At 42.0% G+C, this 27705-nt stretch overlaps 1 protein-coding gene across 3 annotated transcripts in view; it reads left to right on the top strand.

Moving 5' to 3' along the window:
- The window catches only part of grm8a (glutamate receptor, metabotropic 8a), a 218706-nt gene extending 193593 nt beyond the window's left edge, over positions 1–25113 (top strand). For 2 of the 3 annotated variants that reach the window (XM_085769754.1, XM_085769755.1), the window contains exons 11-14: positions 436–802; positions 22479–22619; positions 22832–22937; positions 24694–25113. In XM_085769754.1, the coding sequence (XP_085625880.1) occupies positions 436–802; positions 22479–22619; positions 22832–22937; positions 24694–24743 (664 nt within the window). In that variant the 3' untranslated portion in view covers positions 24744–25113. Of the gene's footprint in view, positions 1–435; positions 803–22478; positions 22620–22831; positions 22942–24693 lie in introns of all 3 variants that reach the window. The other variant, XM_085769756.1, reaches the window with a different exon arrangement.
- The last annotated feature ends 2592 nt before the right edge of the window (positions 25114–27705 follow it).

Raw genomic sequence — 27705 nt, 5'->3', positions numbered from 1 at the left:
CATCCAGTGCTATATTTTACTACAGCTGACCTTTTTTGCCTCAAATCTTATTCTTACATTTTCTCTCCACCTCCCACTGCAGAGGTTGCTGGAGTGTGTATGGCTGCATGTATGAAAGTGTAATATATAGCTGCTGTCACATGAGCAACTTAAATCAGCTTTCAGGTTCTATGACTAACGGCTTTGTTTGCAGGATTTTTTTCCTAATGTATCTGTAAAAGAATTTATCAACCAAGAGAAAATTCTATTATACATATAAATTGCCAAAATTAGAATCGTTTTCACGAAGCAGTGACGCCCTCTTTTCAAAGACACATAATATTTCCGTGAAACAAAACCTTCCAGCATTGGTTGCCCCACTTTCAATGAAACCCTAGCAGCATTGTTCCTCATTTTTCCCGCCCCCTCAATTTCAGTAATCCTCTCCTTCCCCAGGTTCATCTCTCCTGCCTCCCAGCTCGTCATCACCTTCTCGCTGATCTCGGTTCAGCTCCTGGGCGTCTTCGTCTGGTTCGCGGTGGACCCTCCCCACACCGTCGTGGACTACGGCGAGCAGCGAACCCAGGACCCCATGTCTGCGCGCGGCGTCCTCAAGTGTGACATCTCGGACCTGTCGCTCATCTGCTCCCTGGGTTACTCCATCCTGCTGATGGTGACGTGCACAGTTTACGCCATCAAGACGCGAGGTGTGCCCGAGACCTTCAACGAGGCCAAGCCCATCGGATTTACCATGTACACCACTTGTATCATCTGGCTGGCGTTCATACCCATCTTCTTCGGCACTTCACAGTCTGCGGAGAGGGTGAGTGTCTGCATGCTTATGTAATTCTTAAGCCACGCTGAGTAGCAGTAACCAGAACATTTGCATATTTGAACATGTGTTTTTAACATTTTCTTTGTGAACTACAGTCTACAGAGAGTGTGAGTATATAGCCGCTGTCTGTACCTCATCCCCATCATCTTAAAGATTTTTGAGTCTGCAAAGGGAATGACTCAGTGGTGTGTGTCTGTCTGCTATTCTGCTCATCTGTCTGTGGGATTACCCTGTATATGACCTGTTTGGGATTTAAAGCAATTTTGTCAGGGTCATCACAGTCTACCAGAAAGATGACTGTATAAGTATATCACTCTGTGTGTGTGAGTCTGAGCTGATGATTTGACTCCATAGATGGATTTAGACGATTTTTGTGTGGCTCCATGTATATCTTTGTGAAAAGTCTTGTTGAAGATAACAATTCGCTGACAGGTGGGCCACGATGATGTGTTTTATGGGCTTTCTGAGAGTATGACTAAAGTCTCCCGAGCCCATTTTGCAGCATTATTAAGTTTTGGAATCACTTTTTTGGGACTCATAAATTTACATGCATTGCTACAGTATGGCAAAGACGATGCTTGTTCTCTCTCTCCTTCCCTGAAAACTTTGTCGAGATCAAAAGTGCATCTCTTGGCACTTAGAGATAGATATGTTTTACAGCTGTAGCTGGCTTTAAGTCTACAATCTCCTGACAGTTTTCAATGAGTACAAGAGGATTTTCTGTCAGGTTGATTGACTGGATACATGGCTTGGACCAGGCTTTTAGAGCTTATTCCTCCTACCTTAAGTCAATTATTGATGCTCGTATGACGTGAGAGAGATGTAACTTTCATTAAGTGGAGATGTTGGATCATGTGTGTGGGCAGCCTGTACTGTACAGCCAAGCTTCACATCATTGATTACGCAACTTAATACATATTGTCCCTTAGGGTTGTGTCATTTGGATATTTTCAATTGTGTTGAGATCTCTATCTACACATGCACAGGTGATGACAGAAAGACACACATAGGCTACTTGTATTTCAAAGGGAGGAAATCATCTGTGTTACACCTTATAAAACACCATCCTTTCACCTTATCAGTTCATAAACAGAGGCTTTAGGAGGCAAGGACACACATACTGTACACTCACACACACAGCATTAATCTAATTCATAACACCACACGCAGAGTAAACCAGCGTATTCATGTGTTTATTGGAGCTAAAGCAGCAGTGGCCTATTGATTCCATTTCTTGATAGCATAACTATTCTGGGTTCAACAATAAAATACACACTCATTTAAATTCAAGGCAGGGGATTGATTGCAGATTTCACAGGTTGTACATCTCAATGCCAAACATGCGTGCCTTTTGTAAACTGTAAATGTGCGCATATAGTAGGAATGCTAAGATAAGCAGTAAATGGACGTGTCTACATGGCCATGAACAGATAGATAGCCCTTTGCATTTCACTGGTTTCAGATACAGCATGGTGCACATGTAGAGACATACATCATAAACCTGAAGTGGTATTGGAAACATAGGTTATTAATCAGTTTAATGTACACATCTGAAAAACTTGCACAGTATGTTTATGCTCGTGTCTGTGTACATGTGTGTTTAAGTGGAAACTGTGTCCTTGAGATAACCATCACCACAATCTCAACTGTCAATATCCTGCCCCACTTTAATGTCCTCCCCTGCATGCCAGCTATATACTGTACCTACGTGTCCAGTTCCAGCTCCTCCCTCCCTCCCCCTCAGTAAAAGAAGCTCTTTCCATGTTTTGAAGTGTCAGTCAGACAATTTCCATTTCCCTCTTTCCCCATGTCTTGGCCCCTTTTTCATTCAAAGAGGGCACTCGCCTCTGTCACATGGCATAAAGCTGACATCAAAGTGATCCTGTATAATCACACAACAGGGAAATCAGAGTCATGCTGGGTGTTTCATGGTGTTTTTCCTCTGCTCAATTTGGACTAGTTACTGTAGCAGGAAGTTTTGACATAAGTCTTTTTTTTCATGTTTTACTTTCTTGACCTTTTTCATTTCACAACAGGATATTGCTGGTATGATTACAATAATGAGAAAGTGTAAATTACATCACAATTTAGTGCTGTACAAAAACATCTGCATCAAATTGAATTATACTTATTCCAAAGACTGAGGTTCTAATGAGCAACATGATCTATAGGTAATACTGCAATAGTTTTTAGGGTATACAGTATGTCGTGATACAGATCATCTGTTTTGAATTTTGTCCTGTAACTATTGCTATCACTAGTCTCTAATATCTCTAATATTTATCAATTTTAGTTTCTGTATGGACAGATAAAGGAGACTATACTTGCACTAGATAAACATTTCAGATACCTGATATTTGTGGAAATAATGTTAATAATTCAGCCACAGGAGAGAGTTAGAGGAGCAACATGCCAAAGAAATGTTTTATAAAGGCATCTTGAAATAATTGTGTGAGAATATATTCACAGTGTTTGCGATGCTGTCCTTGACTTAATCCCATGTGGAACCAGCCAAGATAAATCGAGCACATTTGACATATTGCCCGCTCCAGCTTTAAGTGACTGTTTGAATGACCGAGAAACCACAAATTTACCCTGTCCATGACCCCGCAGATGATTGTAAATGTGAATATGTTATGCCACCTTAAGGGGTACCCATGCATTTGTGTGTGCATGCATGTGTGTATGTGTGTGTTATTCTGATGTGCCGTAGTGTCCCGTCTCCGTGGACAGGCTGAGCGTCGTCCGCGCCATGTTTGCTCAGCTAATTAGAATGTCCACCAGCAACTTAATGTGTATTTGTATTTCAGTGTGTTTGTCTGGTGTGGTATATTTAATTGGAAGATCCACCAGTGCACATTTGTGTGTCTGTGTATGTTGTTTGTAATTGGAATATCCTCTGGAGTGTGTGGCAGCTGGCTAGCTAACAGAGAGAGCAGAGGAGAGGGAGGAGGGAGAGGAGTGAAAGGAATAAACAGGTAATGATGTGACTCGCTGATGGGGCTTTAATGAGGAGAGCTCTACCAAGGGCATAGGTTTGGTTTCAGGAGGGGGCGGGGAAGTTGCACTGTTTGCGTCCTACACTCGCCCAGGAATGCTGAAAGGTAGAGGAGCTGCTGTTTGTTAATGGCGGTGAGGTTGTGACAAGGCTCCTGACACAGTAGCAGCTCGTATGGAAGCTATGTGGAGACATTTAACTGAGAGTGAAGACGTGCATTGTACGAGTGCTCTGAGCCATTCAGTCAGACCTCACCATGCGTGCTTCCTCTCGGGGCAGCTCTGATAGAATGCATCTCTGTGGGAGCGTTTTAATCTTTCACCTTGACAAAAGAAAATTCTTGCGTCAAGGTCCACTTTCCTTCGTTTTCCCAGCCATTTTAAATGCATCTCACGCTCTTTTAGCACCTGATGGACTTTTCCATGGAGATTGCTCAGATAGTAGAACGTCACCAGCACGCCTCGTGGTCAGCAGGTTGAATCAGCCTCCATTAAATGCAGGGCTGGCAGTTCATCTGCTTCTCCTGTCTGCACGTCAGAGTGGACGTCAGTGAGCAGGACACAGAACATCTAGTAGTGGAAGGTGTGAATGGGTGATTTAGAGGCAGCATTTACAGGAGTGATTGAAATCCCTCCCTCTCTGTTTAGGGGTTCCCTAAACATGTAACATCACATGCAGCTCCATTTCTTATTTGCAAGGTTTGGTCTTTAGGGAGCTGAGGTCTAAATGGTTTATTGTAAGTGGTAAGACTGTGGAAGAGGCTGGTTTACTGGTTTGAGATCAGCAGAATAGTCACTGGGGAGCAGAGGAGAGTGGTGAACCCTATAGAGGCCATCACAGTCACCCATACCCAGGGTTACAATGCATAACCCCTTACCTAAAGATACACTATTCTCTCTCTTAGCTCCATGGTTGTAAAGAAAATCCCTCGCATACAGTATGTAACACCTAATTGTCTCTCTCTGCTCTCTTAGAATTAATTTGTGTGGTTCATTTACCGACAAATGGAGACTTTAGATTATGCCACATCCTCATCTTCTCTGCTCACCCACTCACTGTCACATGCTTCTCTTTCCCTCTCATGCACTTACATCTGTTTAATCCCTACCACAACCTCCTTTCACACGCTCCTAATCTCATGTTTACGGTTTCTCCCCCTTGATTTAACACCCCTTCTTCCATTCGTCTCCAGTGCTGTCCCTCACACTCCTCCCCTCCGAATACCCAACGTGGCTTTGAGTCGCAGCGGGCAGAGAAGACAGAGAGGGAGAGAAGACAGGAGGAGAAAGGCAAAGAGAAGGGAGATAAAAATTGAAAGGGAAAGCAAGGGATAGGGACATGCGGGGAGACAGTGAGACACAGAATAAGAATGCGAGAGATAAATCAAGGGAGAGAGGGAGGGAGGGATTCTTAACCATCACCAACCAGGGAAGTATTGTTTTGAAATAGGTCATGCTACCATGCAGAGGCTGCTGGCTCCAACAGCTTCTGCCGCACCCTGCAGAAATGAGAAAGGTTGTGTGTGTGTGTTGTGGTCATGTGCATGTGTGCTTTCTCTCTGCCTCTCTCTGCTTGTTGTAAAGCAGTATCCACAGGGTACATCCTCTCTCCAGCTATCTCTCTCTGTGTCTGCCTCATCATACCTTTGCCTGACACTATGGACAGAAGACCATCTTTCTTTCTTTTTCTTTTCTCTCTCTGTTCTTTTCCCCCTTTATCTGTATTCCTCTTCCTCTCTCTCCCCATGAGCCACCTCTTCTCCTCCAGATGCCTTAAATCTGGTCAGCTTGTTATCTCCTGCCTCCAACAGAGGAAGAAGCAACCATCCTGCTGCTACCCACAAACCCACTCTCTCAGTGTGTGTGAGAGAGCGTGGGTCTTTTTATACGCAGCACGCATGGTTTTTGTATGTTTGCTTTTTGTCATTACGTGTGCACCGGTTGCCTGCACAGGCGGAGACATCTTGGCTTGTTAGTCATGTTTGTATATTGATGAAGTAGCAGCTGAGAGATTTTTGAATCATGCCCTGTTAGTGTCTCTGATATGCAAGTACGGGACTAGCTGTTCCTCTCCATCCGCAAGAAACTCTTTGCTCAAATATGACATTTTTATAGTGAGTTTTTCATTGGCACGAATGGATCTGGGTGTGTGGTTTGCAGTACAGTCCAAACGCAGTCATAGGGAACGGACTGAATTCTGCAGTGTCTTAGAAGGACAGAGCCGCATGTTCTGAACGGTATGAATCTACTTGTTCAGTCACTAAAGGTGCTATTCATGCACGCCCATGCACTTTCTGTCCCTCAAGGCCTCCCATTCACATGCCCTTCTCACACACCCATCCACCCACACCCTCACTCACACATGCGTGCTACTGCCTCACCTAACACCAAAGCAGGACTCAAGAGTCTTAACCTCACAATAGCCCCTTTAAGAAGTGAAGAATGGCAAACGGTCTCACTTTGAGTAACTTTCCTCATTTTTTTCCTCTCCCTGTGATTGTGTTTGGTCCTCGGGAGTATATAAAGAACACACACAATCTATCTACCTGCCCCACAAATCTGTCTCTTCCCCTCACAACACACACACATATATACGCGGTGTCGCAGCTCAGCGTCCTCAGACAGATTTATGGCCATGACTGTGGGTCCCGGTGGAGGACCAGTGACCGCCCAGATCCTTACCGAGAGTAACTGTCGGTAATCAATCTACAGTAATCTGAAGAGGCCGGGAGAGACAGAGGAGGAAAGAGCCCAGGAGGTAGAATAAAAGAGACACGGGAGAGAGAGAGTGAGAGGGGGCTGAGACGGTGAGAATGATGCCGAAAAAGAAAAAGATGGAGAATGAAGGAAGGATAGAGAGTTGGAGGAAAAGTAAAGGGAGGCAATATGTAGAAAAGAAGTCTGATCCAGAGAGCTTGGGAGTGCAGAGTGAGAGTGACATTAACAACTAAATAGCAGACACTGAGAGTCAAAGGAAGGTGGGATTTACACACAGCCATTAGACACTTAAGATGAGAAGAAGAAGAAAGAGAGAAGAAGATTCATATTGATAAACGGAGATAAAAAGAGACAGAAAACAGGATGAAGTGGAAGAGGCGAGACATGAAGAATGTCTGAATCCTTGTGGAATCTGACAGATGGCCAAAGTTGAATCTGCGTCAGAGTAATTATCTTGATCATAACATTGTGAACTCATGTACAGTAGAGACTGCATTGAGCCTCTTGTTGCATTCACAAGTACAAAGCTCCCAATGCCTCAGCCCCGTGTATAATAATAGGGAAAGCAATGTGAGCATTTAAATGGGAACATAATGTATGTATGCATGCGATGCTCAAGGGAAGTGCATACAGTACATAAGCGAAGGCAGGTGAATAGAAGTACTGAAGCACAAGGCTCTGTCATAAAACTGCATGAGCTGTACTACAGCATCCCACATCCTGTGAAATGCAGATGCACAAATGTACGCAAATGTCAATGTACCTGCACTATGGAAATTATTATGTGGAGCTGTTAAGTGGTGAGAAATTCTTTTCCAGCATGTGTTAGCAACTGACATAGTACATTTGGTTGAGGTTTAGGGGCAAATGTGGTTATGATTAAGAAAGTACTTTCAAAAATGGAAACTTTCTTGCTATGATTTGGAGTAAAAATCCATATAGAACTTTCACAGCCAGGGTACCACCGTATAAGGAAACTTTCTGATATTCCCACACAAAAACACCTATAGTGGCTCTGCACAGGGATCAACTGAACACGCACACAGGACAGATCACTTCTGAACAATGTTTCCTCCCTCTGCTGAATTTATACGTTATGTCGTCTTCACTCTGACAGAATTTAACAATCCTTGGGGTGATTATCTTCAACAGGCTGCGCAGAGGAAAGAAAAGAAAAACCTTTCATTCATTTTTGAAGGAATGGGTTTTGTAATCTTTTTGCAGGGTTCTGGTGGGATTTGGTCGTTTGGCCAAAAATGGGGAGAGACAGACAGCAAGTGTCAGATCCTGACATCAAACAGTGAAGATGCTGAAGGATGGGGGGGCGCCCAAGGGGGACCTTGCACAGAGATGCTCATACTTGCAGACACACGTGCATGCACTGCGTTCCCCAAGACATACATTTAAGTACCCTCACATGCGCGCGCACAGAAACTATCCTCTGGGGAGCAGCGAGACAGGCAAAGAACACTACGAATTTACACTTCTCAGCAAAATTCCCTGTTGAGGCCCGGTGCAAGAGTCACTTCCATCACCCTCACATCTCTGCAACATAGCTGAAATACCAAATGTCAGATGTGCTGCTGCTGATTCTGTTCCACCTCCATGGTAGCTGTCGTCGTTTCATCCCTACGTACAGTAGCTTCAGAGTGCATTCAGGCCCCTACAGTGCATTTTATTGTCTGATTTACCTCCCAGATCCTCTCTGTCTGACTGGATGAAAAATATTCTACCTTCTGGTTTCATCACAGATTTTCAATAGGATTGTAGTCTGACTCTTGGCTGGACTCCTTCAGGACACAGACTTGTTTTGAAGTCACTCCAGCGTTTGCTTGGCTCTATGCTTCAGGCCATTGTCATACTGAAAGGTGAACTGTCACCTGCACTTTGTAGCAGGTTTTCTTCAAGGGCTGCTCTTTGCTCGACTGCTTTCATCCTTCTCTGAATTCTGACTACTGTCCTTGTCCCTGCCATTGAAAAACACCTTACATTTTACGAAGCTGCCACCAGCATGCTTTACTATAGGGTCAATGGCCAGACATAGAGTTTGGAGTTCTGCCCAAAAAGATTGAATTTTTGTCAATGAAACCAGACAATCTGATGATCAGGCCCTTCTACTCTTGCCGTCCCTCTGGCAGTTCTCCCTCAGAAGTGAACTACCGAACCTCTGTTAGACTGATCAATTAGTCGACCTTTGGTCACTTCCCAGACCAAGGCCCTTCTTGCCTGGAAGGCCATCTCTCCAAAATGTCCAATAGTCCAAATAATCCCAAACAACATTTCACCGTTATCAAGGCCACTGAGTTCCTGGGAACACTCAGTGCTTTACAAATGCTTTTAAATGATTGTCCTGATCAATCGATCGCCACCATTTCATAGCAGAGGTCTACAGAGAGATCCAGTCGATTCATTTTGCCTCAGGCGGACTTCAGTCAAGTTCCAAACACATTTTGAGGATGACTCTGCAAAAAGTGTCCGTAAGGTTTTGTGAAGCTTATACAAACACACTGCATACAAATTAAAAAAAGAAAGAAAAAATTAAAGAAGTCTAAACTCCGACACTGTAGCTGATTAAGTAATTATGTTGGCAGTCTTTTATGCAAATACATCATATTTTAAGTAAACTGTACCACATTTATTTACCACGAAGATGATAATTTAGGTAAAATTACAAACATTGAAAAATTGATCAATTAAGCCATTGCTGGTGCCAAAATTTAATTAGTGCTGCACTGCTGATCCCCAGAGCAATTCAAAGTTTGTTGCCTTTCAAGCTGTTGCTGTGCAAATGCAATAAGTTGGCCTCTCGTTTCTGGCAATGGACAGGAAACACTTGGCGTGAGGACTCTGGTGCTGTCAGACTCAGTGCTTCAGGCAGAATTCAGGTCTGAATCAAGAGTAAAAAGTCTGGTCAACTAGTGAGGTACTGCTGTGAAGTTTGAATTTAAGTCCTGTCGATGCCTCCAGATGAATAGAGGTTTTATATTGCTGGCCTATTAACTCTTTGACTGCCAGCCATTCTCACAGCAGCTTCCTCCAGCTTGCCAGGCATTTTCCAGCTTTTTGACTGATTTCCGCAGACCCACCATAATATTATGTACTGTTACTACATACACATTCAACCCATCAAAGGAAAGAAGAGGGTCTCTAGTTTCCAGCAAAAAAACCTGTTTGTTTCTATCTTGTTCCAGTCTTGTGAAATTGACGGTTGAATATAGGTTAGTTTAGCCCAAAATGCCATTTTGGCACCAAAATCTTGAGAAAAAGAGGTTTTTTGTGTCGGCTGTCATTTTCAGGTGAACCAGTACAATTGGCTCCTTTATATTTTGCTTTAGTGACGCCTCAACATCTGTACAGTTGTTCTCTTGTAAACAACAACTAAATCAACACTGACAAATGACTTTTGATGACAAAAGACAAAATATTTAGCTACTGACACACACTTCTGCAGCCTTTTTTCTTTCTTTTCTTTGAGTTACAACTTTTTCTTTCCTTTTTTTTAGTGTGTGTGCGTACGTGACGTGTGCGTGTGCATACGTGTGTGCATACGTGTGTGTGTGTGTGTGTGTGTGTGTGTGTGTGCGTGCGTGTGTGTGTCTGTGTGTGTGTGTGTGTGTGTGCGCGCGCGCGCGCGGATCAGTTCGACAGGTTTTTGTAGCCGAAACACGGCGCTTTAGATCAGATCCAGCTTCCTCTGGTCAGCAGGCAGCGGTCTCACTCACTCTCTCTGTCTCACACACATCTACACACACACAGCCGACAGCTCTGGCTGACGCCCCCTGAACTCACAGCCACAGACATGTGCGCTCACAACAGAGTACAGACACTCCCACCACGTTTACCTCTCGTCACGTTCGCCGGCGCCGTCCGTTCCTCATCCACACTACTGTAGATCGCGGGGTTTTCAAGCTGCTATCTGAGTGATTTCTCGCAAAATCTGGCGACTTTCCAAACGCTCTTGACGACTAACGACGAGCGATCAACGGGGTTGTTGTTACTGACGTTTGTGCTTTGTATCACGGAGCTGCACGGAGCTTCGACGAGCTGCCGAGCCGCCATGAGCCCCGCCGCCGCCCCCTAAGCTCTCACCGGCGGCCAGAGTGTCACGGAGCGGCGCCGCTGCAGTCAGACACCCGCTCCGTGAGGGGGGGGGGGATACGCTATATTTTTTACATCTCTCAATCCAAATGTGTTTTTCTGCACTTTATTTTGATGATACAAGTCTGATCTTCACAGAGGAGTAGGGCAAGACATTCAGCATGGCGTTGCCATTAAAAAAACGCTAAGACGAGTTATCTCGTCTTTGGCAGACTACGCTTGGATTCGCTAAGACGAGATAACTCGTCTTTGGCAGTGAAAGAGTTAAAGTGCTTTCCCTACAGTAAATGTTGTGCGCCTTTTAGTGTGAGTCACTAGAGGAGAGTGCACAACTGCACTTTCTTTGTAGTTTGTGTGCATGTGCTGGTGTGTTGCTTCAAATGTGATTGACAGTATGTTGTGAGCGCATGAGATCATTTATTTGACTTAACATATTGGTATACAAGTTTCTAGTGTTGTATGTATCTTTATGAATGTGTAATTACAGTGTGTGTGTGTGTGTGTGTATCAGAGTAACAGCTTCATCGCTGTGTGTATTCTAGGATTTGAATTAAACAGATGGGAGTTAGTACAGCTTGAAGCAAAATTACTATACCTGAGAGGATTGCTTGAAGGAGTGCATACTATGCAAACTAATGATGACAAAATGATTTTTAGTGAACTATTGTAGTTAACATTTTCCCCTGCCTTGCCTGAACATGCAAAGAAAATTGCTTTAGTAATAGGCTCAACTTGTCGGATATCTTCCTGAGGACAGATAAAATCTGACTTCAGAGTATTTGTTAAACTCACTTTCTCTGCTATTGATTCAAACCACAAACTCATAAAACCTGAGGCATAATTTAATCTCTCAAAGATGGGCACTGTGGACCAGAGGTTTCTTGCTTTTCTAATTTGGCTGCAGATTAAGTCTCAACATCACTTGTTCTAGTTATCACTAGCACAGCGTTTTCCTCCACAGTTAGAAATAATGAAGCAGTGTGGCCACTACATAATTAAAACATTAAGGAAACGATTAATGCAACAATATCCTGATGACTTCTGGTGGGCACCGGGGGCTAATGACATTTCCTTCACCAGGAGTAGAAATTTCAAAACAGGGTTAAGATAAGAGGAGCTGGTGGGCTACTCTGAACAGAAACATAATTAAAAGAAGCAGATTGATGCAAGTCCAAAGATGTGTTCCCTTAAATAAAGTTGCAGGGATGCGGTGGTTTCATTACCTTGATTTCAGTTTCTTGCATTAATTTCATTAGCATTACAAAACAGGGTTGGGACTATGTACTGCAATTCAGTATTACTATGGGGAAAATGTTTTGTGTTATTTCCGGCTCATTCTCTTCCAAGACTGCATAAAGTCAGCTGCATAAACAGGCACATTTACCACTCGAGAGTGAACTCTCATGTTACATGCCCAAGGTGTGACACTTTTTTTCTGCCCTACAGTGTGGACAGCGGTTTGCTGACTGATGACACTCCATATAAGTCCGTGCTGGGCATTTTAATTGGCTGGAGCTGTGCACAGTGGGACCACAGTCGTGTCAGTTAGCAGAGAGAGAGAGCAGAGAGTCTCACAACAGGGCCATCCTCACAGTATGCATAGCAGCGACTCCTCCAAGCACAGCTCCAAATTTGTTTGACTTGAGACTTCTTGCCAAACCTCATCCAGATCTGCAAGTCAATAAGAGACACGCTAACAAGCTGGGGCAGAGCAAACACAGACGTGACATTATTTTATGAAGTAGCCTGTGCACTGTTTCACGACACCCTAAAGACCTTGGACCAATATGGATTAGATAGAGGAAAAAAAGTTGTCTCTTAAGTGCTGTTTTGTAGAAGATAATGAGGCACTGGTGGACAACAATGACCACACTTGAGCCCAATTAAGCTCCACTGACAGGAAGTTAAATTATTATGGCAGAGACTCCTGTGTCAGTGCTTTCTGTCTCTTTTAGTTTTTCATAATAGCGCCATGTTTGACATGCGTGTGTGACGGGCGTGTGGAGAAGTGCAACTTGGGGGATTTTACCAGCTCTGAATAAGACGCATCTTGAAAAAAAGAGCCAGAAAAGTACATTTATATCCACAAAAAAAGAAAGAAAAGAATATATATATTAAAGACATACTGTGTGATGTCTCCCATCTAGCAGTGGGTTCCAACTCAATCATATTTTTTATGCTGCATTCATGTGGAATCGGGCAGACGGACCACAGCCGCTGCACGGAACGGGAAAAACAAACAAGTGGTTCGTCAGAACGGCACGAGGCAAAACAATACTGTACACTTGTGACAGTATGTTGTTACGGCGATGTCATATTGTTTACCTCACTCACGTTGTACTGGCCTTCTCTCGTCCACTAAAACTACATCCTGTGTGTTTGCCGACTGCCGTCTGCCTGATTCCGCGTGAATGCAGCATAGGTGTGACCCTCCATCCTTTCTCACACTACACCTGATGATCGATGCCACCTTGATTGTTTCTCCCAGAGCAGACCGCTCCGGTGTCTCTCTCTCAGTAAGTCAGTGTTTCTGTGGCTACCTTACAGTCACACTGCCACTGAGCGTAAACATGGCAGCCAGCATTGAGCTCGCCAGCTCTATGGAAAATTCAAAGCTTACCAGAACACTTAAGTTTGTTGATAGGGTAATTACTGATTAATGAAACACATACTTTCAAATTAAATAATCAATCTTTGTTGATAGACAACATTAAAAGTTACATAGTGGGGCTTTAAGTAAATTGAACATCTCCCTGAATACAGTAGGTATCCCTCTCAACTACAAGGGCCGGTGGTTTGAACTGAACACTTGTAATGATGACTGTTTAGTTGGTTTTGAGGTTATTTTAAGCTAATCTGATCCACTTGTGTAGCTGGGTAAAAACTGATTCCAGAGCTTGATTCAGTAAAAAACTGTGTGGACTACATAATATGGATTAAATAGATTGCATAATTGCAGTGTGATATATTAAATGAAAACAGTTATATTTCAAAGGATCAAATAATGTTTTAATTAAATAGGCTGCCGCAGTGATACTTAATTGTGATTTTTTTCTCCCTTGATAAGTTGTTTGATGTACAAGGTTTTTTGGCGTCCAACAAAAACAGGTCTTATCTCTGTGTTTCCAGGGGGAAAGTAAACAGTGAGACATTATGAGATTGCCGTGACTAAAAGTGAAGACTGCCAGTTCTTAGCAGTCTGTTGTCGTCCTCTACATGGTTCTATTGCTCAGCATCTTATAAATGGTGGTGATCCATGACTGCTGAGGCATTTTACTGCCGATTGAAAGTTCCTCAGGAGAAGAGCTTGGAGCAAATGAAACGTAAAATTAATCTCAGGTCAGAGTGAGCAAATAAAAAAATAAAACAAAAAGATGGAAATCTTGGTTGTATTTTTTTTAATCAGTGTAGTGGAGGTTTTTCTTTTTTTTGAGTTTCCTCCATCTGACACAACAACTTCACTTTTACCAAGTTTGGAGTGAGGAGCTGTAGATCAAAAACTTTGCACTATGTTTGAAACCTCTTAAGCCGTCTTTGTGAACTGGTCTAAGCATATGATCAAACACAACTCCAGCTTACTTTGAAGACTGACTCACAGAGAGAAACATATAAAGAGGCAGTCACACAAGTACAGGAAATGCATCTACAAATACGGTATTTGTAGATGTTTGTAGAAGCTTGATAATACAGTGACTTCTGGTGAATTGTTGTAGTTGGTAACTTAATCGAGAGTGTGCATGGAAGTGGTAGTGGGTTACAGCAGCTCTCCATGCTTTTATGGCTGGATTACTGGATTAATTTGTAGATTAACTGGTTCACACTATGCTAGCAACTAACACAAATGTTTTTGGACAAACCCTGATGCAAAGCACAAATATTCAAAATATATTCTTATAGTATCATCATGGATCAAGCTTATTGTCCTTAATTATAACTTGCTAACCATAGCATTGAATTAATTTGACAATGAAAAATGTTTGACAATGAAAAATGTTTCCCAGCATTTGCATTTAAGTAATTTATTTGTTCTGAACAAACAAATTAGTAAAAATAGAGGTAATAATCGTTCATGTTTCAACGTGACAGACTTGGTTTGGACATGACTGCCTCAATTTCTTTTAAAAATAGATGGAAAATAAAATCCATTCATCCTCCCATGGCTCAGGTGATTAAAATGATTAGTAGTCCCACAGTGTGAGAGGAGGGAAGCAGGGGGTGTCATTTAGACACACACACCCAGAGGGGTTTGACACTAAATGGCACTGTGAAGTTAGTTAGACACCCTCAGGCGATCTGAAATGTTACCCCGCTCGTAAAAGGTTTTGCTTGGGACAGGGACCTATGAAGGACGTCTCATCTCATTATCAGCATTCACAGACAGCAGCACGTTAAATGCTGCAGAGCTGAGATGGATGACATGGAGATACTATACTATGAAAAGGAAGAAAGATGAAGAACAACTCACTAAGAAGCAGAAGGGGTGAGGAAAACAATCCACAGAGAGAGAAACAGAGTAGTTTGGAAAAGCAGTGCAGAGTGGCAACCAATCATTAGAGCTACTGTGGGCAGAAATGGGGGAATAACAGAGAGATAGAAAGATTCAAGACATCTGTGGGAATGAAAATCTTACCCCTCAGTTTCTCCTCTCCAATCCCTCTTTCTCCCTGACCGTTGGCTGACTCATAACATGAAACAGAAATGGCCACCAGTTATTTATTTCAGATGAGAGCTGTGAGACACGCAAGGAACGGGGGTGGTGTTTGGTGAGAGATCCCGGTCACTCTGTGACAACACAGAGTTGAACATGGGTTCAGCTTGATGAAAATGAGCAGATATTTGGTGCAACGGTGCCCAAGTGAAAAGCAGATGCTCCACTACTGCCAATCAGTTTCCACCAATCAAACCCATTGTGTTGTGATTTTTCTTTGTGGTAGAAAATGTCTCCTGTCTATTTGCAAAGATATTACTAAAAATAATGTGTCCATGAAGATTTCAAAGCTTACAGAGATTCCTAGTGAGGTTCACTGTGATATATCTGCCCTTTTATCAACAGTGAAATGCCTCTGCAGTTGGTTAGGCTTTCAGTGATGCCACACTGCGTAGCAATGCCAACGAGTCACAACAGGAAACCAGTCAGCCACTTGGCAGCGCACAATGAAACCCTGGTGCTGGTCGTGAAGTTTGTGCTGGTGTTAATTTAAACCTGTTTGATCTTCCATGTAAGTGTCCCATGGGTGAAATCTTTGAATTACAAACAACATGCCCATGGCTGAAAGCACTGCTGGACTTTGTTCCTCAATTCAGTCACTGTCCTTCTGCACTGCTTCGTCATCACTCTGTCCGTCCCTTCATCACATCTTTAATCCTCTGTCCCCACGTCTTGTTAGCAGATGAGTCTTCTCCAAAATGTTTCTTTTCTCATTTGTCATTCTCCTCCCTCCTTTCTTGCTTTCCCTAATTTATTCTCACTGTCTTTCATATTCACGCCATCTGTTTCTCTTTCTTCCTCTCCCTCTGTATCGTTCTTTCTCTCGAGTGGTGGACTCAGCAGATAGTTCTACCTTCTGAGGCCCCCAGCTATTCTCTCTGTCCCCCTCCTCCCTGCAATTGGCAAAGTCGGCCATGTTGCCGGCCAGAGCTCTTTGATTTCACCACCCTTTCCTCGCTCTGTGCTACATATGAAAGGAGTCGCAATAATCACAGAAGCGGTGTAATGACTGAGCATGTTTTATGTCTCGGCTCATCAAGCATGAGAAGCTGGGATTGGTGTGTGTGTGTACTTCTCTTCTCATAACCCATCTACGTTCTGAGTGAAATTAGTAGGAATGCATGCTTTTCAGCGGCACACACACTCCTTCAGATCACTTCAAGTGTCGAAGATTTGGTTGCATCATGCCTCAGTCTGACCCACTCCAGTTTTAAAGGCAGTGATTAAACTAAATCACTAGACTCACAGTGAGTGGCATTTTTTGGCAGCAAATATAGATCCCCTGGAAGCCAAGTGGAGTTGTTGAGGGAATGAGGAGTCCACAAACTGTGGCAATGTTTTTTTTCCCCCCATTCATACAACGTATTTAAAGGGGACATATGATGGAAATATCACTTTTTGAAGGCTCTTTAACATATATTTGGGTGTTTGGCTTGCCTTCCAGCCACCAAAATGTGAGAATTGACTAAGCATCTGTAATTTGCAGGCTCCCTAGGTTAAAGTCCAGGGGCAGTCAGTGGCTAATTTGCATTTAAAGGGACAGACACTGAAATCAGCCGTTCTGAACAAGGCTATTTTGAGAGGATGAATACAGAGCTATGATGTTTGATCCTTGGGGTATTATGACCGAAGCATGTCACAGACATGTCTTTAAGACACCTGGGCACTATTGTAATTTGTGGAAAAGGGCCATGATATGTCTCCTTTAAAGGCTCAACTTAAAGTGTGTGTCACCTGTTGGCCCCAGCGTGAGGAAATCACATTACATGCAGAAGATGGGTGTAATTAGCTGATTGGCTTCTGATGGAGTCTCTATAAGGTGCACATTCTAGTCATTTATGGAGCAGCCAAGTCACCCAGTACCATCAGCATTAGCTGTCATGCTTCAGCTATCATATGGGCTTGCTGTGAAAAGAAGGCTGCTCTCTCTCACCGAACCCACTCATGGGCCCCCTACCTATCAAGCTGTCTGTCGCTCAGGATCATCCACGTCTCGCCGGAATTGCATTCTTATACAGCTATTCAGCATTAGCGACTCACATTCAGCAGTAATGTTCACTGCACTGTGCAGATGGCGTTCTTATTGCCTTTTGAAAAATGTTGTTTGCTTCAGATCTATAGGTCCTGCGTTTTCCATTCTGCTGCATCATGAAAACTGACTTCTAATATCCATCTCCATGCTTTGGAGAAAAACTAATGGTAGGATTTGATTTAGAGTTTAAAACGGGACAAAACAAATGTAGTTAAGAATCCTTAGTAATGACCATGGAAAAGTGAAACATCAATTGAATTTTGCATTTTTGATTTTTCTTTCTTCTGTTTGATAGCTTATCATGTTTGACTCCATAATGTGTTGGGAGTATGGAAACATGATACAGTCTGTGGGTTAGCCTTTATTTGTTGTCAACAATTGGTGCTATCAAAAGTGCACTTTTGCAGGAAAGGGTAAAATGAGTGTCTTTTCTTTGTGATTCCTTTATGGATATTTATATGCAAAATAGTTACTTTACCTTGCAGAACATGGGTAAAATAACAGCTTTTCTCAATAGAGTCTGATGGTGTTGAATAGAGCAATGAAATTGCTGTTTCTGGTTAAACAGATCTTATTCTCTAACAGAAAAAGGTCAGTCTCTATAGGTATAACAACAGTTTGAGCCCGTTAGTGGCCAAAACAAGCACTTAGTGCAAGTTCCTCCAGGCAATCAAATGCCCCATTCTCTACACTACCACAGCTGTTTACATGTTGCCAGATAAACCAGGTTACAGACTGTAAATATTTTTGTTTCCATCAATCATTTGCAGCCAAAAACATCAGAGAATCAGACCCAGGTTTGATGCTCCACCCACAGATTCTTGTCATATCTAGCATAGCCACAGTGATTTTCAAAATTTAATAGACATCATCTACTAGTAGAAGTGTCAACAATTAGAGGGAAAACGCAGGCTCACTGCTCCTTTCTACCTCTGTAGCTCCTCTATACTGTAGCTCTCATGCTGAAAGAAGTTGACTCTCAAGCTTGCACCTCACTGACAGCTGAATACAAATGGCCATGAAACCAGCTCAGCAGACTGAGTTTCAGTCTTCCTCTCTTGTCGGAAGACCTGGTCACTTTCACCTTCACCTTCACCCTCCATGTGCTGCTGTTGCCCTGGCAGCCGACCAAAACAGCCACCCTCTATTTGAGTGGTGTGGGATCCATCAGAGTTTCAAGTATGCAGTTTTGTACTGTTGCTCTTGAATCAGATTAAAAACAACCTCTTTCACTAAAACCCTAGAACAGCACCAATGTCTGTCGTCATTGTGATACAGCATGTTGAATAAAAAAATGGGGATAATGCTGTTTGTTTTTTACAAATATTTTGAATATGATATAAGGTTGCTTGCGAAAATAATAACGCTGGGGAGGTTCTATTCTATCTGAAGTTAGAAATTATGTTTATCAAGCCTGTAAAAAAAAAAGTGGAAAGGCTGAGGAACCGGACCCATCCTTTAATTGAAAAATAACAAGCAGTTCAGCAGACGGACCTCCTTCAATGAGCAGTTTTACAAAATAAAAGGAGTCCCTAGGAAAAGACAATAAAAACACTCCTGTGTTACCAGCACAGCTCTGCTAATTTAAGTTCTGCAGTATTACTCACTGACCAGCAATTCAGTGAAGCCATCACTTCCCTTAACCATGGAGCTAAAAGTTAGAGCGACACAAAAGTCAAGTATTTGTCCACAGAGTCTAGTGAATGTTTCCCTCCTCTTTTCCTTCTTTTTCTTCTCTCTCTTCACTTTTTCTCCCCAGGTGTTAAAAGCACACCAGCCATCACTCTATCCCTCTGTTCGTCTCTCTAAATCTCCTCCCATCACGCACCACAGAGTCTGCGTCTGTAAATGTTTTAAACCTTAGGGGAACTCATTGTATGCAGCCATCCATAGCTGATCGTCTACTTCCTGAGTGTGACTTTGGGGATAATAGAGTGCTCATGTGATGCACACATTGTTAGCTATTATCAGCTGTGGACAGGTGGAGAACATATAGTTGTGTGTGTATGTGTGCACGTGTGTGTCTTTGTGTAAATAACAGCTGGAAGCCACAACTTTGTACCAAAGGCTGGATGTAATGGAAGCAGCTATCAGCAGACTTGCTGCTGTTTTGATAAGAGAGAGTTCACTGCTTAGGGGGATCTCTCTTCTGCCTCTACTCTGCCTTTCCTCTGTAGCCGAGGTTATTCCATTTTCACTCTTTTCTTCATTGACACTCTTTCATTGTCTGTTCTCTATCTCAGTCTTCTACTGAAATCATGTTTTTGTGTCTCCATCTGTTCCACTCTGATACAGCCACTCGCTGATCCCTTTATCAGTACATTTCAGTTGAGTCCAATTTGTTGGCAGAAAAAATATAAATAAATATATGTATACAAATGTATAAAAAAAAACAAATGAGACAAAGTACTAATGAATCCATAAGTCCCCTTTTTGCATTTTCCTCTCAAAACATCTCCCCCCTTGATCTGTCTCACACCTGGCTATCATTCAGTCTAGTGTTTGTGCTTTTTTTCCTACGTGCACATATGTGTGTGTGTGTGTGTGTGTGTGTTATCTTGTGTCCGAAGTGGTGTGTACGCTGCTATCAGAGCCTGTGGGGGTGCTGCAGGCCGAGCTCTTTACCCCTGACACAACATACTCCCTGATGCTGCCATTCATCATCGATAAAATAAATAATGGTCGTGTGTGTAATTTTCCCATGTTAAGTTTTCATGTGGAGTTATTGTTAAGGTCTTATTATGTGAATGCAGGTTTGCCTGAATATATGCATTCAAAGGCAGGGCCTAGTAAACGACACACACCTACGTACTGAAATGTGTGTGTGTGCCTGTTTGCCTCCAGTTACTGGCTGTGCACTGCCCTTTGCCTTTGGCTACTGTCAGTGTTATCAACTTACACCTTCAGGCGGTTGTGTGTTTCCTTCTTCCCCTATAGGATTTGTGAGGACCAATTTGAGTTGGAGACTGAGGATATTTTTTACATGAGTTTGGCCTCTACAAAAGAAATCTATTAGTGTGTTGTCTGAGGTCAGATATAACGCTTAGGGACTATTGGATTAATTTAAGTCAGGTATTTTCATGGAGTGTAAGTTCATTAGATTTACTGTGTCTTTGTAAAACACACAATCCCATTTGCCATTGAGTGCTTTATGAGAGAAGAGACAGAAGGTCTACTCAGGCTTTGTTGAGCTTAAAGGACATATTACAGCAGACCGACTTTTAAAGTAGGTGGTTTATTTAAAGAACGTAAAACTATTAATTCTGGGTCGGGTTAAACACAGTCATAAAAAGGCAGCTCAGGGCTGTTAGTATTTATTGAGAATTCTGAAGTCATTCCTATTTATTTGTTTTGTAATATCCATTTCCAAATTCCAATATTTCACAAATGTCTTCTGAAAATGAAACTCCCTCTCTGGGCACATACAGAAGCTACAGCCTACAGTGAATTCTGAATTTAATGAGCAAATTGACAAATGAAAATTGAGTGTATCCTGCTCAGAACTCTGTTCCCACTGTTACTCCACTGCCTCGGTCCTTGTACGTATAATGGAGTGCCCAATGTTTCCATAGTGTCAGATATCCAGCTGCTGTTTCATGTATGTTCATTTGTTTCATTTAACGATTCATGCTACTGTTGGGTAGTTTTCTAATAAGCACCATGATATCAAGAGAGTTGGTCCTTATTATTGAACAAGACTGTATGAAGCAGGACTTCTATACATGATTCCTTTTCAATTATCTGTAATGTTTGTCACAAATTGGCCATGGGACTGTAGAGCAACAGATCAGGTATTAGCCACTGTGTTGATCTCCATAGAGCTGTACAGCCAGTGCACAGTTAATGTAACAGTGCAGCTGCAGTTTCTGTCTGTTCTACTTTCTGCTTCGTGTCAGGCTGTAGTTATCAACACAGCCTCAATCAGTGTTGTCTGTGAACTTCCTGACAGTGTAGACCTGGCCACTGCCTCTTCTCTTCTCTCTCTCTCTCTCTCTTGATCAGTGTCTCCATGAGTCATTTTCCTCTGCTCCTCTCCTCACTCGCCTCATCGCATAATGTCAATTTTTGTTTCATGTTTCCTCTCTCACTTCCTTCTCTTTCCACACCTCCCTATTACTTTCACCTTCCTTTTTTTTTTTATACCATACTTTGCCTCTCTACTTTAGCCCTCCCCCCTCGGCTTCTCCCTATTCAGACGCCGTAGACAATGCTCGCCTGATAAGCCCCATGACTTGAGAGCTTGTCAGCTCTGTCGGGTGTGGGTGAAGTCTGTCATTACATCTGTCCTCCTCCAAACTACTCTCTGAAACTCACTAAGGACCTGAGGACTATAGTTCACAGTCCACTGCAGTGTGTATATGTGTGTGTCTGACTGTCTTCCTGTTTCATTATATCTATCCTCCAACTTGGCTGAGGCCATATACGGTCTACTGAAATAGTCTAATTCAGTACTGTGTACATAACAATATTGAGAGCACTACATGTCATTGTTTCTGTCGTGCAGTCAACTGAGTCATTGAGTTCAATATACAGGACAGCATCTGTCTGCCTCTCTGTCTGTGTGAGTACACTGTGCAGAGTTTTGGGTAAAAACTTCCATTCAACAGCTCAGTCTCTAAAAAAATAAAGTTTTCTGTCCCTGCAGGGCCCCGTGTCATCTATTGGATACTCTAACTTTCAGGCAAATGTCTGAAAATCAGTGTAGTGTAACCACTATCAACTAACCTGATAAACCACACCCATATGGAACTGCTGTCTGCCCCAAAAAATGCTGAAAATAATTTTGCAGTCTTAGACAAAGAGATGAGCGCCTGCAGCACACGGGCAATTAAACAGCTTCATCGGTGCCATCATTTCATATACCACTTGATCTACCTGTCTATGTGTCACTGTGGCTGTCGCTACACAAATTTTCTGCTAATTTCGCTCTTGTTAGATCATCCTTTACTTCCCCTCTTCCCCCTCGTCCCATCTGTCCTCCTCCCCTTTCCCTCATCAGACGTATTCTGTAGTTGGACGATTGCACAGACCATCTCTGACAACTTGAAATGTGATAAATGACTCTCTCTGTCTCTCTGCCTCTGTGTGTATGTCTCTTTCTTTCATTGTAGATGTATATCCAAACCACCACCCTGACTATCTCCCTCAGCCTGTCTGCCTCTGTGTCTCTGGGGATGCTCTACATGCCCAAGGTCTACGTCATCCTCTTCCACCCCGAGCAGAATGTACCCAAACGGAAACGCAGCTTCAAGGTGAGGACGACTCGATCAATTCAGTCACATGTGTTAAATTTCCACAACATTTGCCATCTTAATTGGATTGATTTGATATTTTGGCTGATGCTAAATGCGACTTATGCTGATGAAATGAGGCTCATAAATCTACCGAGCACGCACAAATGAGGGAAGCTAGAACATACTAACAGTCTTCATTAAATATTCATTATGAATATATAACTATACAGGCAATCGTGACAGCTGCCACCATGTCGGGAAAACTGGCCCAGAAGGGAGGAGACCGGCCCAACGGAGAAGTGAAGACTGAGCTGTGTGAGAGCATGGAGACCAACAGTGAGTAAGAGAACACAAAGTTTTATAATTATACATATAAAATAATACAACAAAGTACTCATGCTGATAGGTATACTAACTAGCTTTCAGACATGCTAACTGCATCACACAACTTCCATTCATCTTTAAATACTAATATATTAAATACAGTACATGTGGACGGGTCAAGAGATTCACAGCAGAACAATGAGGACTTAGAGACACAGACAAGTTAGTGAATTAAGGTTTAATAATGATCATACCAAACCAATGAAATATGAAAATGTACAACTGGGATTCTCTGTATGTGCAGTAAACCTGGAATAAAGTTCACTTGTGTGAAGATGAATATGAAACACATACACATAAATGCACATACTATATAGGAGACATGTGGGTTTCAATTTCAATTCAATTTCTTGCATAATCAGTTGTCATGGAACCACGTAAACAAACAAAACAGCCAAAAACAAAGTTTCAGTGCAAATTTAATTGAATTCTGACAATTAATTTCTTGCCTGACTTTCTTCTGCATGGCAAAAACAGTCGCAGCAGTGACAGCTCTTCCATAGCATGGTGTGTTTTCTCTGAGCTCTGACAGTGAGGCTCTATTACATCCACTTCAAAGCTCTACTTTGTATTGAACTGGTTCTCCTGTGTCAGCAGTCTGCAGATGAAATGACAGCGCTATGCATGTGCGTGCACATTTGTGAGTGCTTGCATGATATCGGCTGTGTACTGTATGTGTACATGCTTCTCTTTCAATTCCCCATCAATCTGTTTAAGTCTCATCCTTTAGTGTGCATGTGCCAATTTATCTCATTGGTTGTGTGTGTGTGTGTGTGTGTGTGTGTGTGCAGTCCATGTGATCAAATGTGCATATTTACAGTCTAAGCCACGGGTTCCTGTTCAGTCTGTGTGCAGGTGTATAATAGGTTTCAGATCTATGAAGGTTTGTGTCAGCACTTTCAATGAAGGAAGCAGGTCACAGTTCATTCATTTAGCCAATAGTTGAACTGCTTAGTCATCTCCTTATATACTTCACTTTGCAAAAAGTTTGCAATTTAGTAAGTTCCATATGATTCAGGCAACAATTTATTCATAATAGTCAGTGGTGATGGGCAGAGCGCAAGGTTAAGAGTTTCTAGTTTTTTATCCTCTGACATTTTGCTTAAGAGCACTCTTCAGAAAATATCAATAAAAACATTTTCTAAGTCTGAAATAAATGGAAAAGAATTGCATGCACTAATACTTATTTCTGCGATATTTATGTTTTTTTTTCATCATGGACCTTTTTCCATTATTTAAGCAGTGTGATGGTGAAACAGAAGTGAAAGACAGAAAAAAAAAAATAATGAAAGGGTTGCATGAAAGCATCAGAGTATAACAATAGCTCAGTTAGAGTCCTGCGGTTGCTGCAAAAACATTGACATTTACCATGGAATGCTTGAGGGGACACAAGACATAATGGGTTTGACAAAAAGCCCCAACAACTCAGGTGGACTGTGGATGTGACACTGTTACGTGACCGTCTGTAAAGAAATCTACTCTCAACTGCTTTCCTCTGTGTTTCTTTTCCCTCTGCATTTTTCCAATCGTTCTCTTTTCTTTCATTGTATCTTTTCTATTTCATCCATTTTGCTCCTTTTCACGCCATTACACATTTCTTACCCGGACACTCTTTTTTTCCCCCACTCATTGTTCTTCCATTTACACATTTTCTTCAACTCTCTCTGCTCCTTCCCCCCATCTTCCACTCTTTTTCACAATCACGCAGCTTCATCAACTAAGACGACATATGTCAGCTACAACAATCATGCCATCTGAAGGGACCACAGAAGATGGAGAAGGGGATTGGACAGGAGAAGGGGGGCGTGTCGTGGGGCGGGGCCAAAGCAAAAGAAGATGCTGTCATTCAAAGCCTATTGGCATGAGAACTGGCAGCGAGATCGAACGCCCAATGGAATCCAAGCATGAGACATTTTGTATTGTTCCGCATCAAACCACAGAGAGTTGGGACCACATAAACAGCCAGTCAGTGTGCCTGCTTTCCCGCTGCTCACAGCTCATTGGTCCTACCATGAACTTACCTGTTTTAAAAAAAAGAGACAACATTAAAAAAAAAAGTGACATACCACAGGACACTGTGGTGGACAGAGTAACTATTAAAATCTTCAAAAATGAAAAAAATAAAAAATCATAAAAAGGAAAATATAAAGAAAAAAACTCTTGGAAACCATGTAGACATTATATCTAAAAGGGCAAAGGTGGGGTCGGGAAAGAGATTTAACAGATTACATTTTAAAAGATATTTAAAAAGAGAAATGTAAGAGAAAATCTATGAGACTCAAACATGTTTGTTGTTATTCTCTACTTGTAAGTATTTTTGTGGTTGTGACGATTTTTTCATTCTTGTCTCACCGTTGTCTGATGGATCGCCCTTGCATAATGAGATGAGTGTGTTTCCTCCTGCTGTCTTGGCTAACCGGGTCGTAGCCTTGGGTCGTGAACCTGTAAAATGCCATGGTTGAAGCATGCCAGTTTTTATACAAAAAGGAGATTTATTTATAATAAAGGAATGTTTTGCAAATGTGTAGATTGGTGGTCGTGCTTTTGCAAAATGCGGAGCTTGTGGAATGGTCACTTTTTCAGATTAAAAAAGATATTATTTTACTAGCTCAGCAACATTATGCCAAAATGTAAAGTTTCTAATTTTATGTTATGGCAGTTTTTTTTCCAGTTTTTTTCCAAGAAAAAAAAAAGTTGATAAGAAAAACCTGCCAGGAGGAAAGCTGGGAGGGAGAGAGTGAGTGTGAATGAAAGACAGCGAGATAGATATTGGAGTAAAGTGGACTGAATTCCCCTCTCAGTACACCTTCAACAATCCACCAGATGTCCAACCCTTCAAAAATACATAAGAGCTAAAAAAGAAACAGTCAACTGCATCAGTGAATCTGTTCTTGTTGGAGAGGAACAATCAATAATGCTGAAGGCAAAGTGAAAGGACTAATCACGCCATTTACAGGAGGATGATGTTCCCCCACACAGCTGTCAGATGAAAAGGTGTAAAACTTATTTTGGCTCCTTGTGAATTTGTGATGCTATGCTTTTTATAGTGTGTTTGCACTCTGCTGGATGCCACCAAATGTTCCCCTTGATGACAAGGTTGACATGTTGACTAAATGGAAAGTATAAACCCAGCAGCAAAGACCTTTTTTCCATATGCATAAAATCACAGGTACAATATCTGCGGCTACCACTGTGTGTTTTTTTAAACTGACAACTCCCCCACATGTCCTTGAGCAAAACATTAAAATCCTACCTACAGTACTTATTTACTGGAAACTGCTTGGGAAAGATTTGAAGTTTCTTGACCCAAAGCCCAGTGAAACTTGATCATAAATTGAATGTTTCCTTTTACAGACAGAAGTGTTTTCAGTAAACAGCATCAGTATTTCTTGTCTATATACATGTTTTGCCTATTTTTTTTTTTAAGTATATTTTTTGGCTTTTTGCCTTTATTTGATAGACAGTCAGAGATAGACAGGAAAGGGGGAGGCAGAGAGAGGGGGAATGACATGCAGTAAATGTCTGCCCGACGCGGGACTATAGCCTCCACATGGGGCGGCCGCTTTAACCACTGCGCCACGCACCGCCCCCGTTTTGCCTATTTTCAGGGTCTATGATTTGTATAGCTTTGGTTTCAAGAATTTCTACCTTTTGTTTCATGTGAATCACTTAAAGATAAAGGTTTTTTGTTCTGTTTACGCTTTAGTAACAGTCCTGAATCTTACACTTCTCCTATAGAATCAAAGTGAGCAGTGGAGACTGTGAAAACTATAGTATTTCTGATCACACTATGACGATGACATTATGTCCCTCCATCCTTTTTTTTTTTAGTGAATTGGCATCTTAACATTTGCTGATCAGCACTTATCCCAAATCACAGGTTTCAGTGTTTGGTCATAAATGAAGATACTCAGACAAATTTTAAATGTTTACCTGATGAAAAGCTACTATGGTTAATGGTGGGAGCATAACTATCACATTTAATGGTATACTATCCAGTAGTAGGATGTTTGCACTCAAAATAACAAGTGTCATCCTCAAAGTGGAGCTACAGGTAAAATTGGAGGAACACCTAAACCTTCAGAATCCATCCTCTGGTGACATTAAAGGTCTGTGCAGCATTTCTTGAAAATCCATCCACTACAGTGAATAAGCAACTGGAAAAATGATTCAGCTAGATGATGAACAGTTTTGATGCATCTTGAATTTATCATTGCAAATAATTAGCTAGACTTCCCTATCCGGAACAGATGTTGGTCACTCCAGTTTTCTGTCGTGCAACTGATTGATGTTAACAAAGGCTGGGTTAGCTGTCTAACAAATGTGATGAGATGGGTGACTGTTGCGGGATCTCGGGCTTGTGTCCTTTGGTGCTTTGTTTGTCATCACACATGTAAATCTGTCTGATAGTTGTCCAATGTTTCTTGAAAGGAACCAGATGGTGGATGTTTTGACCCTGTTGTCACTTGAGTGAGTGATGCAGCTGGTTCGTATGCAGGATGGATTTGTGTGTGATTAATTAGCAGTGAATCAGACTGACAAAAGTGACAGAGTAGGAGGTATGGATGACTGACGATCAGCCAACCATGACCCAGATTTAGAATTGTATTTGCTTTATTTAAAATTATGTATTGTATTTTATTCCGCTGACACTGTGAAGGTCAGTAGGTTACTATAGGGCAACGCTCTTTGTGACAACCTTGACAACATATGTCATCTC

Source organism: Trachurus japonicus, chromosome 23 (genome assembly GCF_045865225.1).
Source record: "Trachurus japonicus isolate A0001 chromosome 23, Traja_1.0".
Classification (NCBI taxonomy): Eukaryota; Metazoa; Chordata; class Actinopteri; order Carangiformes; family Carangidae; genus Trachurus; species Trachurus japonicus.
Note: the sequence above shows the minus strand (reverse complement) of the source record. Positions and strands in the feature narration are given on the sequence as shown.